The 12,153-nt window shown below is 50.4% G+C and overlaps 2 protein-coding genes across 2 annotated transcripts in view; both read left to right on the top strand.

Moving 5' to 3' along the window:
- Window positions 1-6,509, top strand: part of IP6K1 (inositol hexakisphosphate kinase 1) — a 33,318-nt gene extending 26,809 nt beyond the window's left edge. Inside the window, exons 3-5 of the mRNA XM_007955350.2 lie at window positions 3,093-3,274; window positions 5,281-5,456; window positions 5,976-6,509. Coding sequence (XP_007953541.1) covers window positions 3,093-3,274; window positions 5,281-5,456; window positions 5,976-6,509 — 892 coding nt within the window. The remainder of the gene's footprint in view (window positions 1-3,092; window positions 3,275-5,280; window positions 5,457-5,975) is intronic.
- Window positions 6,510-10,025: 3,516 nt separating this feature from the next.
- Window positions 10,026-11,979, top strand: GMPPB (GDP-mannose pyrophosphorylase B). The gene is made up of 9 exons (XM_007955349.2): window positions 10,026-10,154; window positions 10,274-10,354; window positions 10,446-10,494; window positions 10,630-10,772; window positions 10,955-11,113; window positions 11,203-11,281; window positions 11,362-11,489; window positions 11,584-11,766; window positions 11,848-11,979. Exons 1-9 carry the CDS (start codon window positions 10,026-10,028, stop codon window positions 11,977-11,979), a joined length of 1,083 nt encoding a protein of 360 aa, XP_007953540.1.
- Window positions 11,980-12,153: the final 174 nt, after the last annotated feature.

Here is a 12,153-nt window from a genome sequence, read left to right as displayed (position 1 = left end):
CGATGCCAATGGAAGCAGCAGTCAGGACATTAGACGATGTGTAGCACTGGGAAGGTCAACCGCAAAGGGACTGTTTCAAGTGCTGAGGAGCAAGGATGTCTCCTTGAGGACTAAGGTGCGCCTGGCACAAGCCATGATATTTCCAATTGCCTCGTATGCATGTGAGAGCTGGACAGTCAATAAGGAAGACCGAAGAAGAATTGATGCTTTTGAGTTGTGGTGCTGGTGAGGAATGCTAAAAGTACCATGGACTGCTAAAAGAACTAACAGATCTGTCCTGGAGGAATTGCACCCGAAATGCTTCTCGGAAGCGAGAATGGCCGACTTCGTCTCACCTACTTTGGTCATGTTGTCAGAAGGGACCATTCCCTGGAGAAGGATGTCATGTTTGGTAGGGTGGAGGGTCGACGAAAGAGGGGGGGAGGCCTTCAACGAGATGGATTGACGTGGTGGTTGTGATGATGGGCTCAAGTATAGCAGGGATCATGGAGCTGGCATGGGATCGGGCAGTGTTTCGTTCTGTTGTGCATGGGGTCGCTGTGAGTCGGAAATGACTCGACGGCACCTAACAACAGCAACACTGTGGGATATAGTACGGCAATTCCTTAAAAAGTTGGAATTAGAAATACCATTTGACTGAGCCATTCCATTACTAGGTATATAAGGAAGTGAGAGCCAGGACAAGAACAGATATATGCACATCCATGTTCATCGCAGCACTGTTTATAATAGCCAAAGGATGGACACAACGTAGGTGTCCATCAGCAGAAGAATGGATAACCAAACTTGGGTACATAAATTGTTAAAGAGCAAAATGTCACTTTGAGGACTAAAGTGTGCCTGACCCATGTTACAGTATTTTCAGTAATCTCATATGCACGTGAAAGCTGGACAATGAATAGGGAAAAGTGAAGAAGAATTGATGCATTTGAATTAAGGTGTTAGTGAAAGATTATACCATGGACTGCCAGGAGAATGAACAAATCTTTCTTGGAAGAATGCTTCTTGGAAGTGAGGATGGCAAGACTTTGTCTCTTATACTTTGGTCATATTATCAGGGGGGCCAGTCCCTGGAGAAGGACATCATGCTTGGTAAAATAGAGTGGTCAGTGAAAAAGAAGACCCTCAATGAGATGAACTTGAGTGGTGGCTGCAATGGTGGGCTCAAACATAGCAATGATTGTGAGGATGGCACAGGACTGGCATGTTTCGTTCCGTTGTACATAGGGTCGTTATGATTTGGAGCCAACTTGATGGCATCTAACAATGACAAATGGTACATGTAGAAACTTTATATTGCTGTGTTTTATTGTATATATTCTCAACAACAACAAAATAAGTAAAATAATACTAAAAATCAATGTCAGTGAGTAGGATACTCTGTGGCTTCACTTAGCTGTTGAAATTGAGAATTTTCTTTGCTATGGCAGCACATATTTATTTCTGTTACCAGATCAGTTTAGCAGCATGATCTGTATACCCTGACTTCTGAAGCTCTGTAAGGGTCCATGGTGTTCCAGATTTCTTCACAGCTCACTTTGGCGAGATATTTCCCATGTCCTCATTCAGGAGTCCTCTCTGTCCAGGTTGACATCACTGATACAAGGAGAGGGTTTTGCACAACTACTTAGTAAGCAGAGGTTCCAGATGTTGTGTACTTGTGGACAGAGGGATTCCAGTCTGTAGAAACACTCTCCTCTTGCCCCCTCTGCTCCCTGATGGGCATCCTCTCGATTGATGACTGTGGGTCATAAACTTGGTCATTCAAGTGACTAGGAGCATTCCCCAAGTCTGGTTACCAGGCATGGCTGGCTCCCTCTCAATGGCTGTTTTGTCTTTTGTGGACTTTTTTTTGCCCTCCAGAGGTACAAAAGGTGTTTCATGAACCATCTAGTGAAAAGCCAGTGAACACAGAATAATGTCAGGGTCTGCCTATGGCCCAGGCTCAAGGTTCTGACTCTGAAGGTTTCTAGTTGCTTCTCTCTGGCCTATTAGCCATGCCTCTGAAGTCCCCCCACAGGGTGGCACTTGTTTCTTCACCAGGGCTGCAACACCGATGGTAATGCCAGATGCCACAGGAGCTCCATCTAGGTACAAAAAACTTGTTTGGGTTACTTGACAAATAAACTAATCTTGCTGTTTCCTAAAGGGATCATAAAATAGGCATTTGGAAATGGCCTGGGCAGTGCCCTTGCCAGAAGAACATGTCACCCAATTCTGCAGGCAAGAGTTGGCATGTTCAGCATCCACTAGTCCTAGTGGTTATGTTGACTCTATACAACTTATTCGACAGAGGAAAAGCCAGTTCTAGAGATGAAGGTAGTGTTTGGCATTGCTGATACTGCTCCACTCCCCCTCTGCTCAGAGCTACAGACTTGCTCCACCGATTCCAGGGCTCATGGCTTCACTAGGGCTGTGAGGGTTTGGTTGGTTGGTTTTGGCTTGGCAGTATGAGAAGCAGCATTGCAAGTTAATTCAAGCAAAATGAAATTATGGTAAAGTTCTAATATTTTCTATCTGAGTCACCTTCTCACCAAAATCTCCTTGTGATTTTATAAAGGAAATTTGCTCACTCAAATGGCTTCATGCTTAATCCACAGGCAGGAACCTTTTCCACTGAGAAATAGGCAGCTCTGGGTCTCTGTCCTATTTTTCTTTGATATGTTCTAACTTTTCCAGGCCTGGTGGCAAAGACATACAGACATCCCTAAGCATAATGTTAGCATATGCTTTCTTTAAGCCTTATGAAAGGAAGCTATGTATTCTAGACGTTGTGGACAAAGATGGGACAGTTATTCATATCCTGGCAGTTGACCCTATGCTCCACCCCATGTTTGTTTGGTATGAAAATGCATAATTTTCATCACATAATTTGACAAAATAATTACTTTTCAAAGATAGTCTTCAGAAACACAGGAAGAACACTACTCATACCATTTACTTTTTTTGGCTCTGCCTTCTGGGCTTGCCGTCATCAGGGTCTGTGGCAGCAGGATAGGCTTAACCCAGGCTTCCCCTGTCCTGGGCAGTAAGACCCGAGTGAGGGTGACTTGTCTTAACCCCTCAGTGATATGTATGTTCTTCCTTCTTAGCTCCCAGGAGGCAAAAAGTCTGAAGGTGGAGCTGCACAGCCACTCAGATGTCCCTTTCCAGATGCTGGATGGCAACAGTGGTCTGAGTTCTGAGAAGATCAGCCACAACCCCTGGAGCCTACGCTGCCACAAGCAGCAGCTGAGTCGCATGCGGTCTGAGTCCAAGGACCGAAAGCTCTACAGTATCCTTGTTGTCCCCCCGCAGCATCGTTACACAAGTTTGTGTCGGGCTACTTCCGGGCCCATGGCAAAGGTCCCTCTCTGTCTAGGGGTTCCTCTTGTTATTTTTCTCTTCCTTCCTCATAGGCTCCTCTTCCTCTAGTTATGACCTTTCTTCTTCCTTTCATCAACATGGTTTTGTCTTTGTCTTTTGGGGCTGGTAACCTGAAGCTTAAAACTTGGCAGTCTAGACCAATGCTGTCCAGTGGAACTTTCTGTAATGATGGACCTATTCTATTTATTTGTGCTAGTCAATATGGTAGCCACCATCCACATGGAAATGTGACTACTGTGACTGAGGAACTTGAATTTTTTTTTAACTAAAAATTAAATAGTACCATGTGGCTACCATATTGATCTTGATTAGAATAAGGGTTCTGTATATGCACATAAGTATTTTTCCTTCCCAAAAGAGGATCAATGATTAAAAAAGAGTATCTTTGACTTTGGTGTCTTACTGTGTATTTTGTCTAAAGGTAGACACCATATACATACAATATAAAAACAGTTTTAAGATATTCAAGGTAAAGTTTTATGGAATGGGAATTTTTATGTCTTTTAGTGTTTTAATGCAGTAGATAATAACACTGAGCTGCTGACGTGATGTGTGCATATTTACTCAGTTAATTTTTACAATAATCTTAGGGGGGAATGATTATTATTCCCATTTTACAGATAAACAGATGGAAGCACAGAGAGGTCACATGTTGGTCCAGAGCCAGTGAATGGCTGAGGCAAGATTTAAGAGCCTATGTTCTCAAGGACTGGGAGATATTTCTGCAGCTGCTGTCAAGTTTTTTTGTCAGTTGTTTAAAGGTTACAGCATGCTATGAGATTAAAGATCCAATATAATTATTTATATATATATATAATTTAAGAGTTGTTGTTGTTGTTGTTGTAATGTTTGCCATCGAGTCGGACCCGACTCATAGTGACCCCTCCTTGGGTTCACCCCTCCTTGGGTTCACGGAAGAGGCAGTATCACTACGAAAGTAGATTGCCTAATCTTCCTTCTGAGGAGTGGCTGGTGGGTTTGAACTGCCAGCCTTCTGGTTAGCAGTCAGGTGCCTTAGACACTATGCTACCAGCGGTCCTATGCTACCAGCATTGTTGTTGTTATGTGCTGTCAAGTCGGACCTGACTCATAGTGACCCCTCCTTGGGTTTCGAGGTAGTATCACTACGGAAGTAGATTGCCCCATCTTCCTTCTGAGGAGTGGCTGGTGGGTTTGAATCGCCAGCCTTCTGTTTAGCTACCAGCATTAGGAAATGTTAAAGTGCCCTTTGTCAGAGTGATGCTGAGTGTCTGCCTTTAAGACTCCATGACTGCTTCAGAGCACCCAAACATGGAATTGCCCAGTCACAGTGACAGTTGGCAGACATGTGACAAGCCTATTCCTTTATTCAAAAGTACAAGTAAACATTAGATTGTTGTGGCCAGAGTAGATTAAGACATGAATGCAGATGCCAGGAGGCCAGACCCATAAAGTTGTTTTGAGCAGAAGTTTCTAGAAGTATTAAGGAATTGACTATAAATATATAGTCCACTGGTTTGAAATCTACTGGGATAATGGCAAGGTAGAAATGCAAATTCAGCCCTTTCTAAAAATTCTTATTGGGGAATGTTAGAATCTGATTTCCCCATTTTTGCAGTAGTGCTGCCAAGATATCTTCATTATTCCGTAGGCCTGGGTGAGATGCTGGCCTAAAGTAGGGTCTTGTTTATCAGTAGTAACAGGGTTGTGTCTGAATCTTGCAAGTCTTGTTTGTGTATTGCTTGCAAGACAGTTCTGAAGAATGACATAAAAATAACAAGTCAGTAATGTGAAAGCCACATTTGAGGGTTTGTGAAGGTAAATACAGATTACATTAGCTGAGAATGCTGCTTTGTATATAGACTGTCTTGGTTGTGCTTTACTGGCTGGGCTTATGGGGAGTCTGGTTGTCATGCTTCTTGACTGTGGCCCCAGAGTTCCTTCTGCTTGAGAATGTGGTGCACCACTTCAAGTACCCTTGTGTACTGGACCTGAAAATGGGCACCCGGCAGCATGGCGACGATGCATCCGCTGAGAAGGCAGCCCGGCAGATGAGGAAGTGTGAGCAGAGTACATCCGCTACGCTTGGTGTCAGGGTTTGTGGCATGCAGGTGAGAGCCTAGGTGCATGTGCCTGCCTGCCACGCATGCTGACTGTCCTCTTCCCACACTGCCCAGAGCCCCTCTGAAAGGGTGAGACCCCACAGGGTGCTGAGTATATCCTTACAGGTGCATTCCCTGAGCCCTCTTGTGTTTACCTGTTGACCTTGTTCCGGGCACCAGGCTCTAGGCTTCTCTGAGATCCCTCACTGTGACAGCCTGCTGCCTTGACGTTGGGGCAACTGGGACCCTTGTCTGTCAGCAAGATGCTCCTAGTTTGAGTCCAGCTGGGCCCCCAGGGCAGCTTTGAGGAAAGTTCCAAAGGTGTTGGCAGGTAACCTGTAATTCTGGTCTTGGCTTTCTCTTGGCTTTAGTGTGGGAAAACTCAGGGTGAACGTGGCCCGTCCCGCTCCACGGAGGAGTAGTAAAGCTCAGGTTGGTCAGAAGTGCTTTCCAAACAGTGCTCACCCAGCACACCTTGAGGCTGTTAGATCTCCTGGCACTCACCCTGTTTGTTTCCTGGGGTTTCAGGTGTACCAGCTGGACACAGGGCATTACCTTTGCAGAAACAAATACTATGGCCGTGGGCTCTCCATCGAAGGCTTCCGCAACGCCCTCTACCAGTACCTCCACAACGGTCTGGACCTACGGCGTGACCTGTTTGAGCCCATCTTGAGCAAACTGCGGGGCTTGAAAGCTGTGCTGGAGCGGCAGGCCTCCTATCGATTCTACTCCAGCTCCCTGCTGGTCATCTATGACGGCAAGGAGTGCCGGGCTGAGCCCTACCTGGACCGCTGGCCCGAGATGCGTCTCAAGCACCTGGACACGGGGCTCCCAGAGGTGGCATTACCTTGTGGTTCCAGCACCAGCCCCAGCAGCACCAGCCCCGAGGCAGGCCCCTCCTCTCCACCCAAGGTGGATGTCCGCATGATTGACTTTGCACACAGCACGTTCAAGGGTTTCCGGGATGACCCCACTGTGCATGACGGGCCGGACCGAGGCTACGTATTTGGCCTGGAAAATCTCATCAGCATCATGGAACAGATGCGGGACGAGAACCAGTAGGCCCAGCTCTGGGTCCCCAGAACCCCTTCCTCTTCACCCACAGGCAGGGACCACTGCTCTGAACTTGCCATGAGGACACACAGACTTTGCTTTTAAAGGGTTATATTTCTCTTTGGTGTAAACTAAAAGAAATGTTTTTAGCTGTAGCCTGGAATCCATATATATATATATATACAGTCAAAAGAGGGCAGAACACACATCCTCTCAGCCAGGCTCTTTAGCTCTACGGCTCTTGACTACTGTGTCCAGGCTAATGTAGGAAGGGAGAAGTGCCCCTGGTGGGCTTGTCAGCAGGGACAGGGCACCCTTGGACACAGGTTTCTTTTGCCTAGGTCTTTGGCTACAGAGCCCTGAGGATTACAGGGTGAAGCCCTGGGCTTGGTGTAGGGCCCCTCCATGCCCACTCGTCACTTGTTCCCAGAAGTAGAGGGGATTGGGTGTCTGTCTCTTGAGGGCTTTCTTGTGTTGTGCTCTGGGTCTTTAACAGATGTCCCCAGGGTGCCACAGGTCTGACTGCACACAGTTGGACCCTGCTTCTCAGTTCTGACCTTGGCATGGGGTCCAGATTTCATGAAACTAGGCTAAGGCCAGCTCATGCAGAGGATGGGCCTCTGGGTTCCCTGGGCACCCCTTGGCACTTGAACCTATTCCTCCTCCTGTCATTCCCCAGCCAGCCTTTCTCACCAAGATCCCTGCCCTTGGAGGCTACCCCCTCCTGGCCTCCCTGAAGGAGGCTCAGCTCTATTTGCTGAGGAAAAGCAATATCCCAGCAGGTCTTAGGGTCTTTATTGGCTCTGGCCCAGACAGTGTGTGCAACTCTTGTGCTATGGGTGGGAGTTGTCTTCTAACCAGGGCAGCTGTGCTGCCTCTGGACAGGCTTTTTCTCCCAGGGATCAAGGGCTGCAGTCCGCTCAGGGTGTCATATTTTCCCAGGCTGAGCTCAAGGCCCGTGTGAGAAGGTTCAGGCTGTGGACCTGGAAGGAGAACTTCTAGTTTGTCTGCTCATTATTTTGGGCCCTGGATGGAGGCGTCCAGATTCTGCTAATGAAAACTTTGTCTCATCAGACATGGGGTCCAGCAGTTTGTCCATCTGCCAGCCTCTGTCTTTCAGGGTCCCTCCTGTGAGGTGTAGCCTTGCTCATTAGTAGATATGGCTTTTCTCAGCAAAATCCCTTTTTTTTAATTATTATTATTATTTTTATTTTTTGAGGTAAGCTTTTGCCCCCATGACCTTCCTCAGCAGGTGCTTACCTTTTTACAAAGAACTGGTGGCGGAGTGGTAAGAGGCATTTCCCTATTGGCTCAGCACTCTGTGGGCCTGTGTGGCCCACTCAACACTGACAGTGGTGCAGTGAAGGCCCAAGGGGTGGCCCCTTCCCTTGTGGTTTTAGTTATTTATGCTGCCAAACTTCAATGGCAGAGACCTGCTGGCTGTAAAGCACAGGGCCAAAAGGTGATGCTGCATCTACCTAGCCATTGCCAAGCCATCCAGGGCATCCTCACTTCTGAGCCTAGGGTCACTGTAAATGTTGATTTGGGCATGTTCCCGTTTTGCCAGCCTGTGTCTGTTGAGAGGACTTGTTAACAATGGGCTAATTTTTTTCCCAGCCCTTAGAGATGGAATCTCAATTCTTAAATGGGCTCCTTGATTGATAGATCCCTGCATCTCTTTGCCGTCTGATGCTGTGCTGATGATGGGCAGGTTCCCATTCCTTGAGGCTGGGAGGGGAAGCTTGCCTATTTCTGGTCAGTAATGACCACTTTCTTTCTTGTACCATTCTGTAGATTCGGTCATGGAGGCCGTAACTGGTAGTGTAGACAGTCATTTCCTTGTAGGACAAGACAAAAGGGCCTGGGGTCACTTTGGATTCCCTTGATTGGACCTGTCCACCCTGGCTGTGTGCTGGGACCTTCTGAAGTCCTAGATTCAGGGAGCGTTTGCAGCCCTTTGCTGCTGTTCCTTATAGTAAGAGAGGCTGCATCCACTTATATTCAGTGTTTTCCTGGCACTAAAAAGAGCAAAAGGGCCTGGGATTTGCTGCTGTTCCCTTAGGGCAGGGCTCCTCTTTTCAGCACTTTCCACACCTGGAGACTTAGCTGTGTTGTTTGGGGTGGGGTGGGGGTGGTGGGCATGTGTGGGCGCACATGCTTTGTCACTGCTCATTCTCCCCTTGCTTCAGGCCAGAGAGCCCTGTTCCTGTCAGGATCTGCCTTCCCAGCCCCAACACTTGGGACCAAAGTGCAACACGGGATCACGGGTTGGGGCACTCAGGTGACCCCTCTCTACTGTGCTTCCCAGGGCCAAGCTGACACCAGCCCCTGGGGTGGGTGGGGGCGGTGCTTAAAGAGGAAGGGGACCAGTGTAGCAACTTGTCAAGAACCCCCACTCCTCCCTCTCAGGGCTTGTGCAATGGGTTGTGGGGATTTCCTCAAGGGGCCAGGGATCTGGGCTAGATTGATTCTTAGCCACTGCGCACGTGCTCACGCTGGCCACATGCACGTTCTCCGGAAGCAGATTGCTTTGAACTTATGTACAATTTGGTTTTGTGATGATTTGAGAAATGTGTTAATGAGGAAAAAGGGAGAACCCTGGGAAGGACTTGCCTGGTTCTTTTGCTTATCCGGGAACAGTAAGGTCTAACCTTCTGGGAATTGCTCTCTGCTCCTCTTTCCTGGAAGCTAACCAAGCCGTCCACGTCCACACCGCTGAGGCCTGCGCCCCATGCTACACGTGGCTCTGGCCACGACTCCCCTGCGTTTTCTCGGGACCTTGGGTGTGAAGAGTGGGAGGCTTGGGCTGAGCTCTCCCTTTTCTGTGCACCTATCTGCCAGCCCCGCTTGTGTCTGAGGTCGTGTATATCAAAATAAAACCGCTAGAAATTGAGGCGAGTTCTCATCTTTTTGTAAACCAGGGGGCTTCACAGTGACCCGGGTCAGCAGACCACCCGGGATCAGGTGCCTCTTTTCTCTGGAGTGGATGGGGCGGGGCCTGGGGGTATGGGCGGGGCCTGGGGTGTGGGCGGGCCCGGGAGTGGGCGTTCCCACGGCGGAGGCCGGTGGGCAGAGAATGAAGTCTCGCCCTTGGTGCCAGTTGCGCCTTCGGATCCGCCAATGGGCAGCTGACCCGCAAGTCCTGTCCGGTCCCCATGGCAGCCCTGCGCGCTTGGGTCCTCATTGGCTACGTCTGCCGAAGCGCCGCGTTCGAGCGTTCCGTCGCTAACGGCCGTGCCACGTACACGGCAGCCGATTGGTCTGCTGGGTCACGTCACTGGCCGCGCCGGGTCCGGCCTGAGTTTGGTACCAGCAGAGGTCTGCCCGGCGTCGCGTTCTGGCTTTTGGGGCCCCAGGATCCCGTTTTGGGCAGACGGGGCAGACGAGGTGGAGGCAGAGCCGGTCATATTGGCAGGTGAAGGGCGCGGGGCGGGGCACGGCGGCGGGAGTGCGCGGCAGGGGGCGGCCAGGAGGCCTCCGGCACGTCCAAACCCGGAACTCGCTGTCGGGCTGCCTACAGGAGTGATGAAGGCACTGATCTTGGTGGGAGGCTATGGAACGCGGCTTCGGCCACTGACGTTAAGCATCCCGAAGCCACTGGTAGACTTCTGCAACAAGCCCATCTTGCTGCACCAAGTGGAGGCTCTGGCTGCGGTAAGGCCCGAAGTCGGGGTCGGACTTGGCGGGGCGAAGGAAGGCTAGTGACTGAAGGGCAGGGTTTCCGTGCCTTTCCGTTAAAGCAGCCTGTTGGTCCTCGCTGATCTGTCCGGCAGGCAGGCGTGGACCACGTGATTCTGGCTGTGAGCTATATGTCTCAGGTATTAGAGAAGGAAATGAAGGCGCAAGAAGAGAAGGTGAGGCGCAGACTCGGTCTTTTCCCTTGCTCCCCGCACACCTCCCACCCCTGGGTGGGAGGAACCAGACAGTGTGGCTTCTCCCTTCCAGCTAGGAATCCGCATCTCCATGTCCCATGAAGAGGAACCTTTGGGGACAGGTCAGTAGAGACAAGAAGGTCCTTTGGGGAGGATGTAAGGCCAGGAAAACAAGAAGATCCATCCTAGGTGGGGCCTGTTGAGCCTGGCTCCAGGGGCTCAGACCTGCATGGGGGTGATCTGTTCTTCTCTCCTAGCTGGGCCCCTGGCACTGGCCCGTGACTTGCTGTCTGAGACTGAAGATCCCTTCTTTGTCCTCAACAGTGATGTGATATGTGATTTCCCCTTCCAAGCCATGGTGCAGTTCCACCGGCACCATGGTCAGGAGGGCTCCATTGTGGTAAGTCTTCCTCCTCAGATATCCTCACCCCCATGTGCTCTTCCACCTCTAGTCTTGAACCATCACCTCATGTGGTGGGAGCAGAGTTGTGTAGTATGTGTCCTTAAGCATTTGGATTTGGGATAGCATGAGTATCAAGACCGAGGAGCACTGGACTAGGCCTCAGGTCCTCCTGCACTCAGGTGACCAAGGTGGAGGAACCCTCCAAGTATGGTGTGGTGGTATGTGAGGCTGACACCGGCCGAATTCACCGGTTCGTGGAGAAGCCACAGGTGTTTGTGTCCAACAAGATCAACGCAGGCATGTACATTCTGAGCCCTGCAGTGCTGCAGCGCATCCAGGTGTGTGGGAGCCAGCTGTTGGGTGGCTTGGGGTGGGGCAGGCCACCACTGCCATGACCATGCTTGTTCACAAGATGCCACTCTCATAGCTGCAGCCCACATCCATTGAGAAGGAGATCTTCCCCGTCATGGCCAAAGAGGGGCAGCTCTATGCCATGGAATTGCAGGGTGAGGAAGGGAGGCCACAGGGCAGGGGTGGTGGGTGGTCTGTGGCTGGGCTGAGCCCCCTGATGCATCCTTTCTTACAGGCTTTTGGATGGACATTGGGCAGCCCAAGGATTTCCTCACTGGCATGTGCCTGTTTCTGCAGTCGCTTCGACAGAAGCAGCCTGAGCGGCTTTGCTCAGGACCTGGCATTGTGGGCAATGTGCTGGTGGTGAGACCCTTGTTCCACTCAGCCCATCGTTAACCCCCCTGAGCCTCAGATGATAAAGTGGCTCACTTGTATGTATCTTCCTCACTGCCCTCAGGACCCGAGTGCTCACATTGGACAGAACTGCAGTATTGGTCCCAACGTAAGTCTGGGCCCTGGTGTGGTGGTGGAGGATGGCGTATGTATCCGGCGGTGCACGGTGCTGCGGGATGCCCACATCCGCTCCCACTCCTGGCTTGAGTCCTGCATTGTGGGCTGGCGCTGCCGTGTGGGCCAGTGGGTAAGTTGATAGGCTGGGCCAGGTGAGGAGAGGGGCGGGGGATGCATTCGCCTCCCTGACAGCCCACTCATCTCCCTCAAGGTGCGCATGGAGAACGTGACAGTGCTGGGCGAGGATGTCATAGTTAATGATGAGCTCTACCTCAATGGGGCCAGCGTGCTGCCCCACAAGTCTATTGGCGAGTCAGTGCCGGAGCCTCGCATCATCATGTGAGGGTGCACGTGAGGCTGGTGGAGTCCCTATTTCCCCATCAGCAAGGGAATACTGGCTTCACACATCAGAAGTCCCTGGACTCATTGCCATTTGTTTGGGGAAGATTGGATGAGGCTGATGTTGTACACCTGCCTTCTAGTGGGTGTATCTGGCAGGATCCCTGCTGGATGAACC

Source organism: Orycteropus afer, unplaced genomic scaffold (assembly GCF_000298275.1).
Source record: "Orycteropus afer afer isolate SDZICR_OR568_19922 unplaced genomic scaffold, OryAfe1.0 scaffold00498, whole genome shotgun sequence".
Taxonomy (NCBI): domain Eukaryota; kingdom Metazoa; phylum Chordata; class Mammalia; order Tubulidentata; family Orycteropodidae; genus Orycteropus; species Orycteropus afer.
The sequence above is the reverse complement of the archived record's forward strand: the minus strand, read 5'-3'. Positions and strand labels throughout refer to the sequence as shown.